At 40.7% G+C, this 27,124-nt stretch overlaps 2 protein-coding genes across 2 annotated transcripts in view; one reads left to right on the top strand and one right to left on the bottom strand.

Annotated features, from left to right (window-relative positions):
• The window catches only part of LOC143989398 (E3 SUMO-protein ligase ZNF451-like), a 67,732-nt gene extending 57,994 nt beyond the window's left edge, over positions 1 to 9,738 (top strand). Inside the window, 3 exon segments of the mRNA XM_077489520.1 lie at positions 1,058 to 1,244; positions 2,614 to 2,664; positions 9,412 to 9,738. Of these exon segments, the coding sequence (XP_077345646.1) occupies positions 1,058 to 1,244; positions 2,614 to 2,664; positions 9,412 to 9,458 (285 nt within the window). The 3' untranslated portion in view covers positions 9,459 to 9,738.
• LOC143989392 (DNA primase large subunit-like) overlaps positions 1 to 27,124 on the bottom strand; it is a 226,666-nt gene that overhangs the window by 175,323 nt on the left and 24,219 nt on the right. The gene's annotated exons all lie outside the window — the stretch shown is intronic.

The following is a 27,124-nucleotide window of genomic DNA, read 5'->3' as shown; positions in this document are numbered from 1 at the left end:
CTGGAGCTCGGTTAGCGTGACCATCGGATTCTTGGTCACCTCATTCTAAGGCCCTTCTCACTTGATTGCTCAGTTTGGTTGGGTGACTAGCTCTTGGAAAAGTCTTGCTTGTGCCAAACTTCTTCCATTTGAGAACTATAGCAGTTACTATGCACTTGGGAACCTTCACTGCAGCAGAAATGTTTTGTAGCCTTCCCCAGAGCCCTGCAGGCAGTTCCTTTTTACCTCATGGTGTTTGCTCTGGTACAAAATGCATTGTCAGCTGTGAGGCCTTTTATAGAGAGGAGTGTGCCTTTACAAATCCTGTCCAATCAATTTAATTTACCACAGTTGGACTCCAATCAAGGCGTAGAAACCTCTCAGCAACGATTGAGGAAGGGGAGGCACTTGAGCTAAATTTCAAGTGTTGCTGTAAAGGGTCAGAATACTTATGGCAATATATTTCAGTTTTGTTTTAATAAATTCACAGACCTCTCAAAAATTCTGTTTTTACTTTGTTATGGGGTACATGGTGAAGATTAATGAGAAAAAAGTAACTTAAACAACTGTAGTATTAGGCTGCAACATAACAAAAAGTGAAGGGGTTCTTAATACTTTATGAATGCACTGTATGTTACATACAGGTCTTTTCTTCCTTTTACGTTACATCAACCTTTCGGCATTGCCTTGCTTTTTTTCAATTCTTCTTAAAGTCAAAGCTGAATTTAGATTCTCTGTAATGTTTTAATTGCTGTTTGTGTCAACATAGGGGAGAGTTCCTATCCCAATGAAACCCAAGGCATTGCTTGTATCTGAATGTCCTGTTTCACCTTGTAACCCCTGTGGGATTCCCCAAAAAGAGAAATGGAAAATGTTCTGCAAAATAGAGGAGGGGGGGGGGGGGGAGAAAGCTTAGCTTAGCTGACAGCAGCATTCTGGGCATCATCTGGACGTAAAGGGCAATTTTATCAACTGGGACAAATACAGCCATTTAAATTTATTAATCTCTGTAGAGGCATCCTAAAAGGACATGCTTTTTAAAAAGTTTTATTAATGATTTTTTTTTTTTTTTTTTTAGGCTGGTCGTTTAGATGAGCGGCTTCCCAAGCAAATTCCTTTTTCTGTCCTGTCTGGTGATAAAGGTTTCATAGAATTCGAAAACCAGTTCAAGAAAACTCAACGTTCAGCTCATATCCTAAACCCTCACCATGTAGGAGGAGATGTGATGTGTGCTTTACTTAACAGCATATCAGAAACCACACAAGGTATATTTCTATCACATCATATAGCTCGCAGTCTAAACTGAAATTTAATGTGTTTTTACACCTATTGTCAAAATTTGATACACATATTGTCTGCATAGGTAAAGCACACATTTTAATTCGGGGCAACTAAGGCCCCTTTCGCACACGCCATCTTATTAGGGTCTGCCTGTCATATTTTTTTTTTTTTTTTTTTTTTTTAAGCGGACCTGATCGGATGGTTCATGTAATTCTATGGACTGGCAGTCTCTGATCTGGTCCTCCAAAAAAAAGAAAAATGTAAGGGGATAAATTTCAATCCTCCTAATCGGATCGGAGAGCAGCCGGGTATAAACGGACAACTTTACACCCAGCTGCCCGTTTAACAGAGCAGGCTTTGTCCGTGTCCACTCTGCAGAAACTGAGCAGACACAGACATGCTGAGAAAATCAGATTCCGCCCTGTGTGAAAGGGACTTGAGTGTCCTTGACCATAGAAAAGCAAAGCATCGCCAACATTGCATATACGCTCTTAAACTTTTCTTTATTTTTATTTAAACCTTCTCCGCCGATTGTACACCGCATAAACGCGGCCTCACAGAAGTAGATCTTTTATGTGTGATGCTGCATTTATGCATACTTGTCTTTGTTATGCTGGGAGTTTGCCGCACAGTGCGCTTCCAGCACAGTGACCGGATTCTCAAAGAGGTGCGCAGAATCTCGGACCGATCGGGACTTGGGACTCCCAGTTCCCGGTCACCTGATCGCTGTGATTTTCTCTGATTTGACTGTTACAGTGATCAGTCACTGTGCAGCCCATACACGTGTTTTCTTTCTCCTTTGAATGGGAGAAAGGTGTAAACAAACAAGTGTGTGTTTTAAAAAGAAAATAACTAGATCAGTGTCAGTGTTAGTGTTGGGGTCAAAGGGCGGGGCAGCATTTATTTACATTTAGTTTCGGTGTCAATTTGTTTTGGGTAGGATAAGAAAAAAGCAAAATGCACTATCATTTGTGGTCCATTTTACAGGTACAAACAACAAGTAACATTCACACGTGTTATAGTTGAATTGACAGGAGCAGGAGAATTAATTTGGGGTTGTTCTTTGGTGATAAGTTATAGTAATAGCAAGAAATATGCTGCTCAATTAAATTTTTTTATTAAAATGCATTACCATTTACCACCAAAAGAAAGCCCAATTTGTCCTTAAAAATGCAAGGTATAATCCACCTGGTTACACCCAGTAGTTTTGGTGATGTGTACAATTTTACCAACTCGTGTCAAAGTTGCAATATTGTGTTCAAGCATTAGCATTTGTTTTTACCCTGAGTCACTAAGGGGTTAATACTGTAATATTGCCATTTTTTTGCTAACTGAGCTGAATATTTTCTACAGATGCACATGATGAAGACATGGACATAAACTCCATGGGACAGGAGGATGAAGGTTTGTCCTAATCTTGCAAGCAATATTTTTTTTTTTCTAAACCCTGCCTGTTTGGTAGTTTGTCTGCCTGCTGTGCCCTTTGTAACTGTTTTTGTTCTTTTTGTCAATTAACCTGCGTGTTTTACTCTAGAATGATCTTTCTGCTTCCTCTTTTCAAAATGGCCCTCATGATGTTAGGGGTTTGGACTTTAAATAATTTTTTAGCAATCTCCTTGTTTTCCATCCTTGAATACAGTAAGCATTTTAAATCCGCTATAGAGCACAACTACTTATGTTTAAGGTCTCATGCACACTAGACATAAAATTGCCAGTATCGTTCTCTGTAGAAAGCTGTAGTTGTAAAATGAGTTTTGCAACGTTATTGCAGTAGCAGTTTTTTTTTTGTTTTTTTATCAAAACTATACTCTCACAAAAGCTTATGGCTCAAGAATGCTCATAAATGCAGAATAGACACTTTTTCAGAGTTAGAGCATTTTTACAGCTGCAAAACTCCTCCTTCAAACCCACTGGTTCTGTTTTTTTGGGGGGTTTTTTCCAGGCAGAAATTGCCCCTACCAAAAAATGCTGATAAAAGCCTATGTGTGCATGGACACACAGGATAAAATGTTTGGAGAGTTTACTAGCTGATGAACAAAAACGGCTAAAGCCAAAAACGGCAGCTGTAAATTTGTCCAGTGTGTATGAGGCCTTGCTGGTAAAGAGTATTGATTTAGGTTACCTAATAAATGTGGGTGGTGATAATCTCTGATAACCACCGACCAACTTGGTCCTAATCAAGAGGCATCTCAAAAGGTCTACTATTTGGATTAGTTATTTTAAATGTGTTTAATATCCTCACCACCTGTTTTTGTTAAAGAGTTTCTTAACCCCCCAGAAAAAATGTATCCTGCTCCTTTTAAAGCATGTTATATGACGCAGTGCTTGTCCTGTGTCATTTGGCCCCCTGTAACACCTAAAATACCTGACTAATCCTGCCAGTTTCTGCCCTCCCCTATGTAAGCTGACCATCAGTCAGTGCCACCTATCGTTAGTCTGCATAACATTAAAAAAAATTATCGGTATTGGTGAATACTTAAAAGTATCGGTACTTGGTCTTTAAAAAAAAAAAGTAGTATTGGGACAACCCTAATTTCTTTTCATACATCAGAGGGCACAGCGCCATAGTAGTTAATACGTGGGTTATAGACCACCTTCAGGTGATGGACACTGAAATGCCCTAAGACAAGAAGCGCACTCCCTATATAACACCTCCCACTACTGGGAGTACCTCAGTTTTTTTCGCCAGTAGAACTACAAAACCCCCTAAAAGTGGGACTTTAAAATATCAAATTTATAAAAGAAGTAATATATAGAAAAAAAATGATTATACAAATAGAAAAATACATATAACACATAAAAGGATGCATAGAAATGTACAGACAGAAGCAAAATAGACAAAATACAGTTTCCTGGACCCAACGACATTTCAGAGATGAATTTTATTCTCCTTCATCAGGGGATATTCACAGGGAGTGGCCTGTTTATAAAATTTAAATACATAGTAGTCAGCCAACAATTCTAGCATGTAATATTGCATGATCATTTACATAGAGCATACAAGGCTGTACTTGCATCACAATTACTTAGAGGTACATCTAAGCATCAGAAAATTTTTAAAATAAGAGAGCATCAAGGCATAGAGTCATCCACAGATCCCAGCCACCAAGTACTGATGAGTTGGCTAATGTGAGGAAAGTAACCTCAAAAGAGGGCAAAAAATGGGGGGGGCGGGGAATGAAAATCCCTCAATACGCATCCACCAGTCCAACTGGAGCCTTGCAATTCCAGCCAGCCAGTGAGCTACTGTGTGCACTGGGGCCCAAAAGATTGGAGAATCTAGAAGGAAATAAGACAACAGCAATAAAACACCATTCTTTCGGCCTGGAACAAGCAAGTCCAGGCTTTGGACTTTCCAATGCGTTTATCCCCCGATGTGCGTCATAACCTCAATTGGTGGTTGATATCCAGCAATCTCCAACAGAGGAAATCCTTTCCACTAGTACCCTGGAAAGTGCTAACAATGGTGGCCAGCCTTCTAGGCTGGGGAGCAGTCCTGGAAGAAGCATCTGTCCAGGGAAAGTGGTCCAGGTCAGGAAGGACCTTGCCCATCAATATTCTAGAAATTCTGGCAGTACGTCTGGCCCTAGAGGCCTGGGCGCTCAGACTACGGAATTGTCCTGTCAGGATTCAATCCGACAATGCCACGGCTTGACGAGGCTAATTTACCTACCTCAATTATATGCTTGATGATACAAAACATAAGTGTCATAAAAACCTTTTATCTATATGACTCGCCCCATGAAAGTAAGAACGAATGATACCTGTGTGAAAAGGGTAACAGTCTAATTTATTTAAATTTACTATTGTACAGAAAAGAAACTTGTATTAATCCAAGATTAGCAGCTACAACATGAATGATACAATCTTAAAAACAACGATGTTACCAATGATACAAAATATTGCTATAATGGTCATACACTTGCTATCAATAGATTAATAATATATTAAGGCAAAATCCTATGATAGAAAAATGTACAGAAAAGGTCAACTTGGATATTACATTACACAGACATTCTTATGTGTGGCCATATTGGGTCGAGACCATGAGGTAGAGAGAGAGCACGGGGCAGCTCCTCTCGACTGCTTTATACCCCCCCCCCCCCCCACACTCCAGGTTTCCACCCCCGGGACCTTCTCATTGGTCCAGAGTTGCTCACATAAGCATTGACTACCTCCTGAAGCCTCCTAAATGTTCATTGGTTCATAGTTGCCTCAAATTCTGATTGGTTGCACCTCAAGCCTCTTTGCCTAGCATGCCCAGGTCTAAAAACTTCCGGTGCCTTTCTGTCTATATTTGTTGAGCAACCTCCTTTTGATCCCCAACACTACCAGTTCTGACATTAGCATGTCAGAAGACCCCTTACCAAGTGGTGACACAAAGTCTGTTATGACAACGAAAGAGTAACTTATCACCTGCCTAAAACATTCAACAGCTTTTGAGAACCAGGAAAAAAGTATTTTTAAAATGTAAGCTGGGCTCATGATGTCACAAAATATATAAGTCCTGTAATAACATTTACATACGTCAATACAAGTATACACACAACCAAAGAGTTTTTTAAGGGAAAGAAGTGGAATGTTATGCAATGGCCAAGTCAATCACCTGACCTGAATCCGATTGAGCATGCATTTCACTTGCTGAACACAAAACTCAAGGGAAAATGTCTCAAGAACAAGCAGGAACTGAAGACAGTTGCAGTAGAGGCCTGGCAGTGCATCACCAGGAATGAAACCCAGCGTGTGGTGATGTCTATGCATTCCAGATTTCAGGCTGTAGTGGATTGCAAAGGATTTGCAACCAAGTATTAAAAAGTATTAGAAAGTTTGATGGATGATTGTTAATCTGTCCCATTACTTTTGGTCCCTTAAAAAGTGGGAGGCACATATACAAACTGTTGTAATTCCTACACCGTTCACCTGATTTGGATGTAAATCAGGTTTAATTTAATTAATTGTGGTGGTGTATAGAGCCAAAAAAAGATTAGAATTGTGTTGATGTCCCAATATTTATGGCCCTGACTGTGAGATATATAGATATATATAGATATCTAGATATCTATATATGTAGAGAGAGATATTTTAAAGAGAGTCCTTCTTTTTTTAGAGAGTTCCCTTGAAGATATAAATATGGGTTTCAAAATCACCACAGGCTGTGGCCTACATCAATCACCAAGGGTCTACGAGAATTCGTGCAGCCCAAAAAGAGGTGAATAATGTTCTAGCTTGGGCAGAAAGCAACATTCCTACATTCCTTGTCTATCAGCGATTTTCATTCCAGGCATAGAAAATTGGCAGGCGAACTACTTGAGTCGCCAACAGTTGTTTCCGGGAGAATGGTCCCTTCACCCCGACATCTTTCTGTCGATATGTCAAAGATGGGGTGTTCTGGACGTGGATCTGTTTGTGTCCAGATTCAACAACATGGTCGACAACTTTGTGTCAAGGATGTGGGATCCGCTAGCGTGCAGAACAGACACCTTGGTCTTTCCATGGGATCAGTTTTCACTGATCTGTACGTTTCCTCCGGTTCTGCTGCTTCCGCGCCTTCTCTGCAGGATCCAAGCAGGAACGGAAAGAGGTGATTCTGGTGGCCCAGAAGATCTTGGCTTGCCGAGATCATAAAGATGGCAGTAGGGGACCTTTGGACCCTGCCGCTGTGGCCAGACCACCTCGCATAAGTTCCGGTATTCCATCCTACCTTACAAACGCTAAATTTAACAGTTTGGCTATCGAAACCCACATTCTAAAGGACCGTGGGTTATCTCCTTCAGTAGTGTCTACTTTGGTTAATGCTAGTAAGCCGGCCTCCAGAGTCGCATACTATAGAGTCTGGAAGGCATAGGTCTCCTTATGTGGATCCAGGGTTGGCACCCCAGGAAGTATGTCATAGGTAGGATCTTTGAATTCCTGCAAATAGGGTTGGAAATTACGCTAGCCTTGAGTACTATCAAGGGCCAGGTCTCGGCCTTATCAGTATTCTTTCAACGGCTTCTCACTCTCTGGTACATAGCTTTATTCAGGGGGTAACACGGATTAAGCCTCCCGTCAGGGCACCCCTGAATCCTTGGGATTTGAATTTGGTCTTGTCGGCTTTACAGAAACAGCCTTTTGAGCCTATACGGGGAATTCCCTTTGCACTTTGTACAAGAAAAATTATCTTTTTGGTTGCCATATCCTCTGCCAGAAGGGTATCGGAATTGGCGGCTCTGTCTTGTAAAGAGCCATATTAAAGAGGGGGCTTCTAATCGCAGCATGTTACCTGTATAAAAGACATCTGTCCACAGAAGCAATCAATCAGATTCCAATCTCTTCACCATGGCCAAGACCAAAAGCTGTCCAAGGATGTCAGGTACAAGATTGTAGACCTACCCAAGACTGGAATGGGCTACAAGACCATCACCAAGCAGCTTGGTGAGAGGGTCTTAACAGTTGGTGCAATTATTCGCAAATGGAAGAACACCAATATAATGGCCAATCTCCCTCGGTCTGGGGCTCCATGCAAGATCTCTCCTCATGGAGTTTCAATGATCACGAGAAGAAGAATCAGCCCAGAACTACACAGGAGAATCTTGTCAATTATCTCAAGGCAGCTGGTACTATAGTCACCAAGAAAACAATTGGTAACACACTATGCTCTGAAGGACTGAGATTGTGCAGTGCCTGCAAGATCCCCCTGCTCAAGAGAGCACATTTATAAGCCCGTCTGAAGTTTGCTAATGAACATCTGAATGATCCAGAGGAGAACTGGGGGAAAAGTGTTCTGGTCAGACGAGACCAAAATCGAGCTCTTTGGTATCAAATCAACTTGCCGGGTTTGGAGGAGGAGAAATGCTGCCTATGACCCCCAACAACACCATCCATAATAGAGGTTGCTATAAAACTTGCTTTTGGTGGTGTTTTTCTTCTAAGGGGACAGGACAACTTCTCTGCATCAAAGAGACTATGTACGGGCCCATGTACTGTAAAGTCTTGGGTGAGGACCTCTTTCCCACAGACCGGACATTTAAAATGGGTCATGGATGGGTCTTCCAGCACACAATGACCCAAAACACAGTCAAGGCAACAAAGGAGTGGCTCAACAAGAAACACATTAAGGTCCTGGAGTGGCCTACTGGTCTCCAGACATTAATCCCATAGAAAATATGTGGAGGGAGCTGAAAGTTAGCGTTGCCAAATGTCAGCCTCTAAACCTTAATGACTGGAGAGGATCTGAAAAGAGGAGTGGGAAAAAAATCCCTCCTGAGATGTGTGCAAACCTGGTGGCCAGCTACAAGAAACGTCTGACCTCTGTGATTGCCAGCAAGGGTTTTGCCACAAAGTAGTACCAAGTCGTGTTTTGCGAAGGGGTCAAATACTTATTTCACTCATTAAAATGGAAATCCATTTATAACCTTTGAAATGCGTTTTTCTCTGGGGGCATTTTTGTTTTTCTCTCTCTCACTGTTAAAATAAACCTACCATTAAAATTATAGGCTGATCATTTGTCAGTGGGCAAACCTACAAAATCAGCAGGGGATCAAATACTTTACCTCACTGTATGCTTGCATTTTATGAGAACTTTTTTTTTTTTTTTTTTTTTTTTTTTTTTTATTAAAGCGGTTGTATAGACTTTTTGAACAACAGTACAGTAGCATGTGCTGTTGAGGACTGCCAGACCTTGCTGGGAAAAAGACTCCCTCGCACATGAGTTGGAGTGATGTATCGTAGGTTCGGCCACTCACAGCGACGGAGCCATGATACCCGGAAGACACGCCGAGGCAACATGTCAGCTCCCTCTGCGTGGATCAGGTGAGATACCAGCGCCTCATTCTAAGGTGAGTATTTCATAATGAGCAAGTATGCACTGCATACTAGCTCAGTATGCCTTTGCCTTGCAAGTTTAAAAAAAATAAAAAAAAGTGCAGGTTTACTACCGCTTTAAGAACAAGGGTGTACCATATGTTAAACATTGTATAAAGGCGACTTGTATGCCCTGTCAAGATAGTCAGACCCCTCTTCCTAGAAAGCCTATGGAAAAACACATGTGTAAATGTGCCCTTGTCATGATACTTTTTTGTGATTAAAATCTACTATGAAGAATCGTTTTCTTGAGCATAAAGTCTGTAATTGAACAGGCTGATTTTAATATGTATAATTCCTTTCCTACAGATGCTGCTATTAAGGAAGCAATGAGAAGAAGCCTACTGGATATGTAATTCTTTTTGGAATGGATCTTTAACACTCCTGGTTCCTTATAAAAATAAAAAGAATGTTTGTCTTCAGTGCTGCTAAGAGCTCAATGCCTTAAATTAGACTCATGCTGTTCTGTTAACCTAAGTCCATTTAATACTTAAGTGATGTTCATGTCCTGACTTAAATGGGTGTCGTTCTTGTATAGCGCTACCTATACGAACTGAATCGCCTCAGGGCGCTTTCCTTTCCTCAGTTGGCATTTCTAACTCTGTATCTTGCATTAAACGTGGTATTGCAAACTTAGGATATTGCCATGAAGGGGGATTTGTGAATGGCAATTTGATATCCAATTTCAGGTATACATTGGTCATTCAGTAATATACCATGTATCAGATTCTCTGAGATCTCTCCTAACAGTAACAACTTATTAGCCAGTATCTGAGTAGGTTCTTTTCAGAACCAAGAGTAATAGTTAAGAAACATAAAAAAAAAATCGGATCACTTGGTAACTGATAATTGTTGGCTATACAGCTGTCAGATTTGGAGAAGGAAAAACCATGTGCAAGGCTTTAAATTGCTTTATCTTAACGGCTATGCAGGAAAAGTTCTATGTTGCGACTTGGTGCCAGGACTTTCAAAAAAGTGTTTTCAGCTGTCTTCACTGAATTATTTTAAAGTAGAATTCCAGAATATCTCTAATCTTAAAACTAATACTAATTAACCTGTAGAAGAATGCATATACTCTGGTCCGGTCACATGATCTCTCTTGTGTCGGCCTCACCGGCTACAGGGGAGAGTGAAGAGCACTCCAGCAATGGTTGGAATTACTGAGTGAGCCAGAACTACATAGCCATAGGCTTACTATTCGCCATCTGTTGTCAGCACTACCCGCCTCACTGATAGCTGAGGGAAGCCACTCACGTGACTGGAGAGCAGCAGACAGAAAATGAAGTATATACATTTCTTATATACAGGTTAGTTAGTAAAAGAAGCAAGTGGGAGCAGTTTTAAGATTAGTGAGATTGCAGAATTCCACTTTAAGCTTGGACATAGACATGAGATAACCATGATTGATGGGGGAAAACAATCATATGGGCAAACCTTGCCCCATTGGTATTGCTGATATATTAAATAGGTGGTGGTACTGCTGGATGCTTCTGCACTTCCATTTACTATAGTATATCTATGTATACATACTTGTTTAGTAAGATCCTTTTCGGCAGACTTGTCTTGCATGTCGGTGACCATGCAAACCAAGTATGCAACTCACTGGGATAGTTCCTGTATAGCTGAAATCAACCCTGCACTGAGCAATGATAAACATGCACAATAAGTTTGTCTGACATTAGGAAGTTCTACTTGCTACCACAGTCTGCTACTGCAGCCTGGTGAAAAAAAAATACACTTTGGCATATGTATATTCTCCCCTGCCAAAACAATGCAGTGTTTACCACTTGACCCAGTGCTGTTGATAGGGCAAAGCCCTATACTTGTACTAATACGTACTTTTAGTAAAGCTGTGCTTGTATAGACCTTTTTTTGGGAGAGTCCAGAATTTAGTATTTTTGCTTTGTTCTTGGTGCAGGCTTTTTTTTTTAAAAAATGGATTGTGCTCTTAAAATGTAGTGTGCTACTGTTGGCATCTGTTTCTGAAAATGCAAGGTGCTTGGCTGTCATGCTGATGCAGTGTCCAAACTAGAAAAGAGGGGGGGGGGGGGCTGGGTGGGACTATATATGGAGCCCGGCTAGGTATTGAGGTATGCAATCACATGGTGGTAATTCCACAGGAATATGCATTATATGATTAAAGATAACGTGGTAGACAATATCATCACCTTAATAGTTTATTGTACATAATTCACAATAGTTAGATTTATGTATAATAATTAAAAGTTCCAATTCATAATAGGGATAATAATATTATGTATTAATATTAATGGAGGCAAAAATTGATGATAAAGTTACGTTATTGAATTTTAGAATCACATGATTGCGTTTAACAGAGCAGGCTTTGTCCGTGTCCACTCTGCAGAAACTGAGCAGACACAGACATGCTGAGAAAATCAGATTCCGCCCTGTGTGAAAGGGACTTGAGTGTCCTTGACCATAGAAAAGCAAAGCATCGCCAACATTGCATATACGCTCTTAAACTTTTCTTTATTTTTATTTAAACCTTCTCCGCCGATTGTACACCGCATAAACGCGGCCTCACAGAAGTAGATCTTTTATGTGTGATGCTGCATTTATGCATACTTGTCTTTGTTATGCTGGGAGTTTGCCGCACAGTGCGCTTCCAGCACAGTGACCGGATTCTCAAAGAGGTGCGCAGAATCTCGGACCGATCGGGACTTGGGACTCCCAGTTCCCGGTCACCTGATCGCTGTGATTTTCTCTGATTTGACTGTTACAGTGATCAGTCACTGTGCAGCCCATACACGTGTTTTCTTTCTCCTTTGAATGGGAGAAAGGTGTAAACAAACAAGTGTGTGTTTTAAAAAGAAAATAACTAGATCAGTGTCAGTGTTAGTGTTGGGGTCAAAGGGCGGGGCAGCATTTATTTACATTTAGTTTCGGTGTCAATTTGTTTTGGGTAGGATAAGAAAAAAGCAAAATGCACTATCATTTGTGGTCCATTTTACAGGTACAAACAACAAGTAACATTCACACGTGTTATAGTTGAATTGACAGGAGCAGGAGAATTAATTTGGGGTTGTTCTTTGGTGATAAGTTATAGTAATAGCAAGAAATATGCTGCTCAATTAAATTTTTTTATTAAAATGCATTACCATTTACCACCAAAAGAAAGCCCAATTTGTCCTTAAAAATGCAAGGTATAATCCACCTGGTTACACCCAGTAGTTTTGGTGATGTGTACAATTTTACCAACTCGTGTCAAAGTTGCAATATTGTGTTCAAGCATTAGCATTTGTTTTTACCCTGAGTCACTAAGGGGTTAATACTGTAATATTGCCATTTTTTTGCTAACTGAGCTGAATATTTTCTACAGATGCACATGATGAAGACATGGACATAAACTCCATGGGACAGGAGGATGAAGGTTTGTCCTAATCTTGCAAGCAATATTTTTTTTTTTCTAAACCCTGCCTGTTTGGTAGTTTGTCTGCCTGCTGTGCCCTTTGTAACTGTTTTTGTTCTTTTTGTCAATTAACCTGCGTGTTTTACTCTAGAATGATCTTTCTGTTTCCTCTTTTCAAAATGGCCCTCATGATGTTAGGGGTTTGGACTTTAAATAATTTTTTAGCAATCTCCTTGTTTTCCATCCTTGAATACAGTAAGCATTTTAAATCCGCTATAGAGCACAACTACTTATGTTTAAGGTCTCATGCACACTAGACATAAAATTGCCAGTATCGTTCTCTGTAGAAAGCTGTAGTTGTAAAATGAGTTTTGCAACGTTATTGCAGTAGCAGTTTTGTTTTTTTTTTAATCAAAACTATACTCTCACAAAAGCTTATGGCTCAAGAATGCTCATAAATGCAGAATAGACACTTTTTCAGAGTTAGAGCATTTTTACAGCTGCAAAACTCCTCCTTCAAACCCACTGGTTCTGTTTTTTTGGGGGGTTTTTTCCAGGCAGAAATTGCCCCTACCAAAAAATGCTGATAAAAGCCTATGTGTGCATGGACACACAGGATAAAATGTTTGGAGAGTTTACTAGCTGATGAACAAAAACGGCTAAAGCCAAAAACGGCAGCTGTAAATTTGTCCAGTGTGTATGAGGCCTTGCTGGTAAAGAGTATTGATTTAGGTTACCTAATAAATGTGGGTGGTGATAATCTCTGATAACCACCGACCAACTTGGTCCTAATCAAGAGGCATCTCAAAAGGTCTACTATTTGGATTAGTTATTTTAAATGTGTTTAATATCCTCACCACCTGTTTTTGTTAAAGAGTTTCTTAACCCCCCAGAAAAAATGTATCCTGCTCCTTTTAAAGCATGTTATATGACGCAGTGCTTGTCCTGTGTCATTTGGCCCCCTGTAACACCTAAAATACCTGACTAATCCTGCCAGTTTCTGCCCTCCCCTATGTAAGCTGACCATCAGTCAGTGCCACCTATCGTTAGTCTGCATAACATTAAAAAAAATTATCGGTATTGGTGAATACTTAAAAGTATCGGTACTTGGTCTTTAAAAAAAAAGTAGTATTGGGACAACCCTAATTTCTTTTCATACATCAGAGGGCACAGCGCCATAGTAGTTAATACGTGGGTTATAGACCACCTTCAGGTGATGGACACTGAAATGCCCTAAGACAAGAAGCGCACTCCCTATATAACACCTCCCACTACTGGGAGTACCTCAGTTTTTTTCGCCAGTAGAACTACAAAACCCCCTAAAAGTGGGACTTTAAAATATCAAATTTATAAAAGAAGTAATATATAGAAAAAAAATGATTATACAAATAGAAAAATACATACAACACATAAAAGGATGCATAGAAATGTACAGACAGAAGCAAAATAGACAAAATACAGTTTCCTGGACCCAACGACATTTCAGAGATGAATTTTATTCTCCTTCATCAGGGGATATTCACAGGGAGTGGCCTGTTTATAAAATTTAAATACATAGTAGTCAGCCAACAATTCTAGCATGTAATATTGCATGATCATTTACATAGAGCATACAAGGCTGTACTTGCATCACAATTACTTAGAGGTACATCTAAGCATCAGAAAATTTTTAAAATAAGGGAGCATCAAGGCATAGAGTCATCCACAGATCCCAGCCACCAAGTACTGATGAGTTGGCTAATGTGAGGAAAGTAACCTCAAAAGAGGGCAAAAAATGGGGGGGGGCGGGGAATGAAAATCCCTCAATACGCATCCACCAGTCCAACTGGAGCCTTGCAATTCCAGCCAGCCAGTGAGCTACTGTGTGCACTGGGGCCCAAAAGATTGGAGAATCTAGAAGGAAATAAGACAACAGCAATAAAACACCATTCTTTCGGCCTGGAACAAGCAAGTCCAGGCTTTGGACTTTCCAATGCGTTTATCCCCCGATGTGCGTCATAACCTCAATTGGTGGTTGATATCCAGCAATCTCCAACAGAGGAAATCCTTTCCACTAGTACCCTGGAAAGTGCTAACAATGGTGGCCAGCCTTCTAGGCTGGGGAGCAGTCCTGGAAGAAGCATCTGTCCAGGGAAAGTGGTCCAGGTCAGGAAGGACCTTGCCCATCAATATTCTAGAAATTCTGGCAGTACGTCTGGCCCTAGAGGCCTGGGCGCTCAGACTACGGAATTGTCCTGTCAGGATTCAATCCGACAATGCCACGGCTTGACGAGGCTAATTTACCTACCTCAATTATATGCTTGATGATACAAAACATAAGTGTCATAAAAACCTTTTATCTATATGACTCGCCCCATGAAAGTAAGAACGAATGATACCTGTGTGAAAAGGGTAACAGTCTAATTTATTTAAATTTACTATTGTACAGAAAAGAAACTTGTATTAATCCAAGATTAGCAGCTACAACATGAATGATACAATCTTAAAAACAACGATGTTACCAATGATACAAAATATTGCTATAATGGTCATACACTTGCTATCAATAGATTAATAATATATTAAGGCAAAATCCTATGATAGAAAAATGTACAGAAAAGGTCAACTTGGATATTACATTACACAGACATTCTTATGTGTGGCCATATTGGGTCGAGACCATGAGGTAGAGAGAGAGCACGGGGCAGCTCCTCTCGACTGCTTTATACCCCCCCCCACACTCCAGGTTTCCACCCCCGGGACCTTCTCATTGGTCCAGAGTTGCTCACATAAGCATTGACTACCTCCTGAAGCCTCCTAAATGTTCATTGGTTCATAGTTGCCTCAAATTCTGATTGGTTGCACCTCAAGCCTCTTTGCCTAGCATGCCCAGGTCTAAAAACTTCCGGTGCCTTTCTGTCTATATTTGTTGAGCAACCTCCTTTTGATCCCCAACACTACCAGTTCTGACATTAGCATGTCAGAAGACCCCTTACCAAGTGGTGACACAAAGTCTGTTATGACAACGAAAGAGTAACTTATCACCTGCCTAAAACATTCAACAGCTTTTGAGAACCAGGAAAAAAGTATTTTTAAAATGTAAGCTGGGCTCATGATGTCAAAAAATATATAAGTCCTGTAATAACATTTACATACGTCAATACAAGTATACACACAACCAAAGAGTTTTTTAAGGGAAAGAAGTGGAATGTTATGCAATGGCCAAGTCAATCACCTGACCTGAATCCGATTGAGCATGCATTTCACTTGCTGAACACAAAACTCAAGGGAAAATGTCTCAAGAACAAGCAGGAACTGAAGACAGTTGCAGTAGAGGCCTGGCAGTGCATCACCAGGAATGAAACCCAGCGTGTGGTGATGTCTATGCATTCCAGATTTCAGGCTGTAGTGGATTGCAAAGGATTTGCAACCAAGTATTAAAAAGTATTAGAAAGTTTGATGGATGATTGTTAATCTGTCCCATTACTTTTGGTCCCTTAAAAAGTGGGAGGCACATATACAAACTGTTGTAATTCCTACACCGTTCACCTGATTTGGATGTAAATCAGGTTTAATTTAATTAATTGTGGTGGTGTATAGAGCCAAAAAAAGATTAGAATTGTGTTGATGTCCCAATATTTATGGCCCTGACTGTGAGATATATAGATATATATAGATATCTAGATATCTATATATGTAGAGAGAGATATTTTAAAGAGAGTCCTTCTTTTATTAGAGAGTTCCCTTGAAGATATAAATATGGGTTTCAAAATCACCACAGGCTGTGGCCTACATCAATCACCAAGGGTCTACGAGAATTCGTGCAAGCCCAAAAAGAGGTGAATAATGTTCTAGCTTGGGCAGAAAGCAACATTCCTACATTCCTTGTCTATCAGCGATTTTCATTCCAGGCATAGAAAATTGGCAGGCGAACTACTTGAGTCGCCAACAGTTGTTTCCGGGAGAATGGTCCCTTCACCCCGACATCTTTCTGTCGATATGTCAAAGATGGGGTGTTCTGGACGTGGATCTGTTTGTGTCCAGATTCAACAACATGGTCGACAACTTTGTGTCAAGGATGTGGGATCCGCTAGCGTGCAGAACAGACACCTTGGTCTTTCCATGGGATCAGTTTTCACTGATCTGTACGTTTCCTCCGGTTCTGCTGCTTCCGCGCCTTCTCTGCAGGATCCAAGCAGGAACGGAAAGAGGTGATTCTGGTGGCCCAGAAGATCTTGGCTTGCCGAGATCATAAAGATGGCAGTAGGGGACCTTTGGACCCTGCCGCTGTGGCCAGACCACCTCGCATAAGTTCCGGTATTCCATCCTACCTTACAAACGCTAAATTTAACAGTTTGGCTATCGAAACCCACATTCTAAAGGACCGTGGGTTATCTCCTTCAGTAGTGTCTACTTTGGTTAATGCTAGTAAGCCGGCCTCCAGAGTCGCATACTATAGAGTCTGGAAGGCATAGGTCTCCTTATGTGGATCCAGGGTTGGCACCCCAGGAAGTATGTCATAGGTAGGATCTTTGAATTCCTGCAAATAGGGTTGGAAATTACGCTAGCCTTGAGTACTATCAAGGGCCAGGTCTCGGCCTTATCAGTATTCTTTCAACGGCTTCTCACTCTCTGGTACATAGCTTTATTCAGGGGGTAACACGGATTAAGCCTCCCGTCAGGGCACCCCTGAATCCTTGGGATTTGAATTTGGTCTTGTCGGCTTTACAGAAACAGCCTTTTGAGCCTATACGGGGAATTCCCTTTGCACTTTGTACAAGAAAAATTATCTTTTTGGTTGCCATATCCTCTGCCAGAAGGGTATCGGAATTGGCGGCTCTGTCTTGTAAAGAGCCATATTAAAGAGGGGGCTTCTAATCGCAGCATGTTACCTGTATAAAAGACATCTGTCCACAGAAGCAATCAATCAGATTCCAATCTCTTCACCATGGCCAAGACCAAAAGCTGTCCAAGGATGTCAGGTACAAGATTGTAGACCTACCCAAGACTGGAATGGGCTACAAGACCATCACCAAGCAGCTTGGTGAGAGGGTCTTAACAGTTGGTGCAATTATTCGCAAATGGAAGAACACCAATATAATGGCCAATCTCCCTCGGTCTGGGGCTCCATGCAAGATCTCTCCTCATGGAGTTTCAATGATCACGAGAAGAAGAATCAGCCCAGAACTACACAGGAGAATCTTGTCAATTATCTCAAGGCAGCTGGTACTATAGTCACCAAGAAAACAATTGGTAACACACTATGCTCTGAAGGACTGAGATTGTGCAGTGCCTGCAAGATCCCCCTGCTCAAGAGAGCACATTTATAAGCCCGTCTGAAGTTTGCTAATGAACATCTGAATGATCCAGAGGAGAACTGGGGGAAAAGTGTTCTGGTCAGACGAGACCAAAATCGAGCTCTTTGGTATCAAATCAACTTGCCGGGTTTGGAGGAGGAGAAATGCTGCCTATGACCCCCAACAACACCATCCATAATAGAGGTTGCTATAAAACTTGCTTTTGGGGGTGTTTTTCTTCTAAGGGGACAGGACAACTTCTCTGCATCAAAGAGACTATGTACGGGCCCATGTACTGTAAAGTCTTGGGTGAGGACCTCTTTCCCACAGACCGGACATTTAAAATGGGTCATGGATAGGTCTTCCGGCACACAATGACCCAAAACACAGTCAAGGCAACAAAGGAGTGGCTCAACAAGAAACACATTAAGGTCCTGGAGTGGCCTACTGGTCTCCAGACATTAATCCCATAGAAAATATGTGGAGGGAGCTGAAAGTTAGCGTTGCCAAATGTCAGCCTCTAAACCTTAATGACTGGAGAGGATCTGAAAAGAGGAGTGGGAAAAAAATCCCTCCTGAGATGTGTGCAAACCTGGTGGCCAGCTACAAGAAACGTCTGACCTCTGTGATTGCCAGCAAGGGTTTTGCCACAAAGTAGTACCAAGTCGTGTTTTGCGAAGGGGTCAAATACTTATTTCACTCATTAAAATGGAAATCCATTTATAACCTTTGAAATGCGTTTTTCTCTGGGGGCATTTTTGTTTTTCTCTCTCTCACTGTTAAAATAAACCTACCATTAAAATTATAGGCTGATCATTTGTCAGTGGGCAAACCTACAAAATCAGCAGGGGATCAAATACTTTACCTCACTGTATGCTTGCATTTTATGAGAACTTTTTTTTTTTTTTTTTTTTTTTTTATTAAAGCGGTTGTATAGACTTTTTGAACAACAGTACAGTAGCATGTGCTGTTGAGGACTGCCAGACCTTGCTGGGAAAAAGACTCCCTCGCACATGAGTTGGAGTGATGTATCGTAGGTTCGGCCACTCACAGCGACGGAGCCATGATACCCGGAAGACACGCCGAGGCAACATGTCAGCTCCCTCTGCGTGGATCAGGTGAGATACCAGCGCCTCATTCTAAGGTGAGTATTTCATAATGAGCAAGTATGCACTGCATACTAGCTCAGTATGCCTTTGCCTTGCAAGTTTAAAAAAAATAAAAAAAAGTGCAGGTTTACTACCGCTTTAAGAACAAGGGTGTACCATATGTTAAACATTGTATAAAGGCGACTTGTATGCCCTGTCAAGATAGTCAGACCCCTCTTCCTAGAAAGCCTATGGAAAAACACATGTGTAAATGTGCCCTTGTCATGATACTTTTTTGTGATTAAAATCTACTATGAAGAATCGTTTTCTTGAGCATAAAGTCTGTAATTGAACAGGCTAATTTTAATATGTATAATTCCTTTCCTACAGATGCTGCTATTAAGGAAGCAATGAGAAGAAGCCTACTGGATATGTAATTCTTTTTGGAATGGATCTTTAACACTCCTGGTTCCTTATAAAAATAAAAATAATGTTTGTCTTCAGTGCTAAGAGCTCAATGCCTTAAATTAGACTCATGCTGTTCTGTTAACCTAAGTCCATTTAATACTTAAGTGATGTTCATGTCCTGACTTAAATGGGTGTCGTTCTTGTATAGCGCTACCTATACGAACTGAATCGCCTCAGGGCGCTTTCCTTTCCTCAGTTGGCATTTCTAACTCTGTATCTTGCATTAAACGTGGTATTGCAAACTTAGGATATTGCCATGAAGGGGGATTTGTGAATGGCAATTTGATATCCAATTTCAGGTATACATTGGTCATTCTGTAATATACTGTGTATCAGATTCTCTGAGATCTCTCCTAACAGTAACAACTTATTAGCCAGTATCTGAGTAGGTTCTTTTCAGAACCAAGAGTAATAGTTAAGAAACATAAAAAAAAATCGGATCACTTGGTAACTGATAATTGTTGGCTATACAGCTGTCAGATTTGGAGAAGGAAAAACCATGTGCAAGGCTTTAAATTGCTTTATCTTAACGGCTATGCAGGAAAAGTTCTATGTTGCGACTTGGTGCCAGGACTTTCAAAAAAGTGTTTTCAGCTGTCTTCACTGAATTATTTTAAAGTAGAATTCCAGAATATCTCTAACTAATCTTAAAACTAATACTAATTAACCTGTAGAAGAATGCATATACTCTGGTCCGGTCACATGATCTCTCTTGTGTCGGCCTCACCGGCTACAGGGGAGAGTGAAGAGCACTCCAGCAATGGTTGGAATTACTGAGTGAGCCAGAACTACATAGCCATAGGCTTACTATTCGCCATCTGTTGTCAGCACTACCCGCCTCACTGATAGCTGAGGGAAGCCACTCACGTGACTGGAGAGCAGCAGACAGAAAATGAAGTATATACTTTTCTTATATACAGGTTAGTTAGTAAAAGAAGCAAGTGGGAGCAGTTTTAAGATTAGTGAGATTGCAGAATTCCACTTTAAGCTTGGACATAGACATGAGATAACCATGATTGATGGGGGAAAACAATCATATGGGCAAACCTTGCCCCATTGGTATTGCTGATATATTAAATAGGTGGTGGTACTGCTGGATGCTTCTGCACTTCCATTTACTATAGTATATCTATGTATACATACTTGTTTAGTAAGATCCTTTTCGGCAGACTTGTCTTGCATGTCGGTGACCATGCAAACCAAGTATGCAACTCACTGGGATAGTTCCTGTATAGCTGAAATCAACCCTGCACTGAGCAATGATAAACATGCACAATAAGTTTGTCTGACATTAGGAAGTTCTACTTGCTACCACAGTCTGCTACTGCAGCCTGGTGAAAAAAAAATACACTTTGGCATATGTATATTCTCCCCTGCCAAAACAATGCAGTGTTTACCACTTGACCCAGTGCTGTTGATAGGGCAAAGCCCTATACTTGTACTAATACGTACTTTTAGTAAAGCTGTGCTTGTATAGACCTTTTTTTGGGAGAGTCCAGAATTTAGTATTTTTGCTTTGTTCTTGGTGCAGGCTTTTTTTTAAAAAATGGATTGTGCTCTTAAAATGTAGTGTGCTACTGTTGGCATCTGTTTCTGAAAATGCAAGGTGCTTGGCTGTCATGCTGATGCAGTGTCCAAACTAGAAAAGAGGGGGGGGGGGGGCTGGGTGGGACTTTATATGGAGCCCGGCTAGGTATTGAGGTATGCAATCACATGGTGGTAATTCCACAGGAATATGCATTATATGATTAAAGATAACGTGGTAGACAATATCATCACCTTAATAGTTTATTGTACATAATTCACAATAGTTAGATTTATGTATAATAATTAAAAGTTCCAATTCATAATAGGGATAATAATATTATGTATTAATATTAATGGAGGCAAAAATTGATGATAAAGTTACGTTATTGAATTTTAGAATCACATGATTGCAATGGTGTAGCATACGGCTGGGGTTGAATGGTAATATAATGCTTCATATAAAGTCCCTCCTCCCTCCCTCTTTCCAGTTTATACACATAAGGGATGGAGGCAGATGAATTCACCCATTCATTGCCTCATTTAAAGGCCCAACTTCTTGTTCTCTTCTCTTTTCGTAATGCTTTGATGCCCTTTGTTACTGACCTAGAACAAGTTCCTGTCTGGAACTCTTACTTTTCTGCCCGCCCGCCCGGATACCCGGAAGACACGCCGAGGCAACATGTCAGCTCCCTCTGCGTGGATCAGGTGAGATACCAGCGCCTCATTCTAAGGTGAGTATTTCATAATGAGCAAGTATGCACTGCATACTAGCTCAGTATGCCTTTGCCTTGCAAGTTTAAAAAAAATAAAAAAAAGTGCAGGTTTACTACCGCTTTAAGAACAAGGGTGTACCATATGTTAAACATTGTATAAAGGCGACTTGTATGCCCTGTCAAGATAGTCAGACCCCTCTTCCTAGAAAGCCTATGGAAAAACACATGTGTAAATGTGCCCTTGTCATGATACTTTTTTGTGATTAAAATCTACTATGAAGAATCGTTTTCTTGAGCATAAAGTCTGTAATTGAACAGGCTGATTTTAATATGTATAATTCCTTTCCTACAGATGCTGCTATTAAGGAAGCAATGAGAAGAAGCCTACTGGATATGTAATTCTTTTTGGAATGGATCTTTAACACTCCTGGTTCCTTATAAAAATAAAAAGAATGTTTGTCTTCAGTGCTGCTAAGAGCTCAATGCCTTAAATTAGACTCATGCTGTTCTGTTAACCTAAGTCCATTTAATACTTAAGTGATGTTCATGTCCTGACTTAAATGGGTGTCGTTCTTGTATAGCGCTACCTATACGAACTGAATCGCCTCAGGGCGCTTTCCTTTCCTCAGTTGGCATTTCTAACTCTGTATCTTGCATTAAACGTGGTATTGCAAACTTAGGATATTGCCATGAAGGGGGATTTGTGAATGGCACGTTGATATCCAATTTCAGGTATACATTGGTCATTCTGTAATATACCATGTATCAGATTCTCTGAGATCTCTCCTAACAGTAACAACTTATTAGCCAGTATCTGAGTAGGTTCTTTTCAGAACCAAGAGTAATAGTTAAGAAACATAAAAAAAAATCGGATCACTTGGTAACTGATAATTGTTGGCTATACAGCTGTCAGATTTGGAGAAGGAAAAACCATGTGCAAGGCTTTAAATTGCTTTATCTTAACGGCTATGCAGGAAAAGTTCTATGTTGCGACTTGGTGCCAGGACTTTCAAAAAAGTGTTTTCAGCTGTCTTCACTGAATTATTTTAAAGTAGAATTCCAGAATATCTCTAACTAATCTTAAAACTAATACTAATTAACCTGTAGAAGAATGCATATACTCTGGTCCGGTCACATGATCTCTCTTGTGTCGGCCTCACCGGCTACAGGGGAGAGTGAAGAGCACTCCAGCAATGGTTGGAATTACTGAGTGAGCCAGAACTACATAGCCATAGGCTTACTATTCGCCATCTGTTGTCAGCACTACCCGCCTCACTGATAGCTGAGGGAAGCCACTCACGTGACTGGAGAGCAGCAGACAGAAAATGAAGTATATACATTTCTTATATACAGGTTAGTTAGTAAAAGAAGCAAGTGGGAGCAGTTTTAAGATTAGTGAGATTGCAGAATTCCACTTTAAGCTTGGACATAGACATGAGATAACCATGATTGATGGGGGAAAACAATCATATGGGCAAACCTTGCCCCATTGGTATTGCTGATATATTAAATAGGTGGTGGTACTGCTGGATGCTTCTGCACTTCCATTTACTATAGTATATGTATACATACTTGTTTAGTAAGATCCTTTTCGGCAGACTTGTCTTGCATGTCGGTGACCATGCAAACCAAGTATGCAACTCACTGGGATAGTTCCTGTATAGCTGAAATCAACCCTGCACTGAGCAATGATAAACATGCACAATAAGTTTGTCTGACATTAGGAAGTTCTACTTGCTACCACAGTCTGCTACTGCAGCCTGGTGAAAAAAAAATACACTTTGGCATATGTATATTCTCCCCTGCCAAAACAATGCAGTGTTTACCACTTGACCCAGTGCTGTTGATAGGGCAAAGCCCTATACTTGTACTAATACGTACTTTTAGTAAAGCTGTGCTTGTATAGACCTTTTTTTGGGAGAGTCCAGAATTTAGTATTTTTGCTTTGTTCTTGGTGCAGGCTTTTTTTTAAAAAATGGATTGTGCTCTTAAAATGTAGTGTGCTACTGTTGGCATCTGTTTCTGAAAATGCAAGGTGCTTGGCTGTCATGCTGATGCAGTGTCCAAACTAGAAAAGAGGGGGGGGGGGGGGGCTGGGTGGGACTTTATATGGAGCCCGGCTAGGTATTGAGGTATGTAATCACATGGTGGTAATTCCACAGGAATATGCATTATATGATTAAAGATAACGTGGTAGACAATATCATCACCTTAATAGTTTATTGTACATAATTCACAATAGTTAGATTTATGTATAATAATTAAAAGTTCCAATTCATAATAGGGATAATAATATTATATATTAATATTAATGGAGGCAAAAATTGATGAAAAATGTTAGGAAATTCCCTTGTGATCAGTAAAAAAAACATCAGGTGTTCTGAGAAGCAGGAAAATTTATTTCTGATGTGGCCCACAACAGGGAGACATGCTTACAAGACGAAAGCTGAAGAAAAAGTCTCAACAAAAGAAAGTGTTCCGCCCTCACATATCCCACAAGAATAACATCTCCGTGCTTCTATTGGCTGAAAGAACATAAATAACGTGTCATGGCACAGGCTTGCACTTTATAAGCTATACATGTTCCGTGCATTCTTAGGCTATCATATTTAGTTAAATCTAATCATCATACTTACTATGGAGTTAATTAGGACAAAACAATACAATGAGTTATACAATAATGTGCTCAGAAGTAAGCTTTTTAACAAATCAGTCTCAGGACTATTGTTTTTCTAATAGTCACACAATAAACATTTAAAACTTTTCTAACATTCCCTCCTCTTTGTGTGACTATTTTATCTCCACACATTTCGATGAAAGTCCCTGTGTTATACACTTTCGGACTGTATGTCATTAAGTTGAGCTTCAATGTCCACATAGGTCTCCTCGGAGGTAGAGAGGGTTTGATACATTGTTCCTGAGACTGCAGTTTCAATGAGTTTTTGTGAAAGTCCTTGAATACAGGGAATGCAGCAGCATCCGCAAGTGACCAAAACAGCCAAAGCCACAGCGATTGAGATCAAACATGATATGATAAATCCAGTCCATTTACCGAACCATCCTTCAAGCCAAGTTGTGAATGGATCATTAATACCTGAGTTTTCCACCAATTCATTCGATAGCGCAGTCAGTCCTTCCAAGGCTCTGGTCACGGTCCCTCCAGGAGCTGTATTGTTGGGGATAAATGTACAACACATGCTACCAAACATTTTGCATACCCTCCTCTTTCAGCTAAGACCATATCTAAAGCCATTCGGTTCTGCCAGGCCATTAGAGATGTGGGGGCTAACTGTTCTGCTAGGCCCTTCACAGCATCCCTAGTATAGTTTACAAATCGTTGTGGTTATAATATATATAATTAATCCAGTCAACATTTTTATCTATAGTCACCCACCAGAGAAGAGACTCAAACCCAGCTGTCACCTGATTCCTGGCTTTAAACTCGTCTGGCACCCCGCGAGGAACCCCAATCTCATCTATGTAGATCTGAGAGTCAAATGACCCCAAGGGAGAGGTGTCCCTACGATACTGTCGGTGACTCTTAGTCCACGGGTATTCTGACAGGATTCTCAGGGGCATAGCCAGCTGGACCATAGCACAATCCCCTTGGGCATTCGCTGGTAGTCTAGCTCGCAGTTTCTTATCCCCACACATCCACCAGACATCAGCTCTCTGAATGTCATGTTCAACCCAGTCACCGTTGTCCGTGTTAATCCTCTCCACACAGTAGTCATCAGGTAATGACCCAAGATCCACCGCGCTACGGTTCCCTGGGAGTGCAAAACAAGTAAAGTTGCCCGGATAAGCGGTAACCGCTGGAGGTATCTGAGGTCTCTGTACTGGGGGGAAACAACAAACTCAATGTGTGACAAGTAGAATTTATTTCAGGTTTATAGCTCTTATTATACAATTGCAACATACATTTTAAACCTTCTGGTTCTGTATTGTGATCTAGAGGAAAAGGAACTGTTGCTAAATGTGGTCTGGCTCCGGCACAAACTAAACAGTTTTCCTTTTTCAGAGTTCTAACCGTGTACCTCAACCATTCTAACCACTCATTTTTTTCTTGGTAGCCCGTCTCCAAAGCTATGGCATCTTCTATTGTTAGGTTAGTGAATCTTATAGTTATACTCAGAACTTCTATTTTAGTATGGCCTTCTTCTTTCCCTTCTGAGTCTACTTTTTCCTGTTGTTTAATTTTATTAGGAGGTAATACCTCAAGGAAAAATGTTCCTGAGGGGTCAGTTCCTGACACCCATGCTCCCATGGAATACAACCGCTGATCTTCCTTCCTCGGCTCCGTTAATGTTATTAATAGTTGGTTACAGTTCTTACTATTTGTGCAGGGGGAGTTGGCCGCTTTTGTGATTATGAGTCTCTCCTTTATACCATTCTTTTTAGCCCCTGGTTGATTATACCCCCAATCTTGATGCGCTGTAGTCCACAGGGCCTGATCCCATGCTTGACATCCTACCTTATTCCAGAGCCAGCAGATATATTTATCTGCCCATAGAAGTCCTCTAGCCCCAGTTGTATCCCCACAATCTGCAATCTGACAGAAGTCTACCAGTATAGTGCTAGTTATTCCCTCTATAAAGGTTAGATTTAATGCTTTTCCTGTTCTTTCCCAATCCAAAAGTTCCTCTACTCTTCCATAGCGCCTACCCCCTCTTATGGATGCCTCTCCTAGAGTCACCAGTTACCCAAGGATAATTACTGTCCCTTTCATTCTAACCAGCTACAGAGTTCCAGCGGATAGGATAGGGGAGTTGGAAGGGGAGGGAGACTTCACCGGTTTGAGACAAGTCCCACCTTGTGTGAGACCTCCCTTTGTAGCCGGACTTTCTGGACCTCTTGTAGCCAACTGGCCCTACTCTGCCTGTAAAACGTTTTTACAATGGGACTGGTGAATCCAGGTAGACCTCTCTACAATCCTTATCACAGTAGGGGTAGTTAAAAGGACTTTGAAAGGACCATCCCACCTTGGGGAGTACCACTGCTTTTTTCTTATTACTTTTTATTGAGACCCAATCTCCCACATGCACCTTTTTCATCTTCTTTTGGGGGTGTGATATACATACTGGTCACAGCTACTAGTAGGCAATACATCCAATTATTTTTACCTATTTCTTCCATAGCTTTTCTCAGTTTGCTTTTTAGAATGCCATTATGTCTTTCTACCAATCCAGCTGATTGGGAATGATAGGCACAATGGTATTTCCCTTTAATTCTCATCACTTCTGTCAAATGTTGTATATTTGTTAATTACAAAATGGGGTCCAGTATCACTGTAAATCCTTTCAGGGATTCCAAATCTAGGAATAATATCTCTTAGTAATGCTTTGGCTACAGTCTGTGCATCTGCACTTCCTGTCGGGAATATCTCCACCCATTTGGTCAGGGTGCCTGGGTACCAAACAATATTTCTTCCTTTCACATTTGTCTAATTCAATAAAACCCATGCAAATGTGTTGGAATGGATATTGCGGTGTAGGGAACTTCCCTTTCTGTGGTCTTATACCTCCCTGAGCATTGTGTCTTGCACATATAAGACATTGAGAGCAAAAAGTTTTTTTTTTT

The sequence above is a fragment of the Lithobates pipiens genome, unplaced genomic scaffold (genome assembly GCF_037356315.1).
Source record: "Lithobates pipiens isolate NorthernLeopardFrog02 unplaced genomic scaffold, aLitPip1_a1.2 Scaffold_18, whole genome shotgun sequence".
NCBI lineage: Eukaryota > Metazoa > Chordata > Amphibia > Anura > Ranidae > Lithobates > Lithobates pipiens.
Note: the sequence above shows the minus strand (reverse complement) of the source record. Positions and strands in the feature narration are given on the sequence as shown.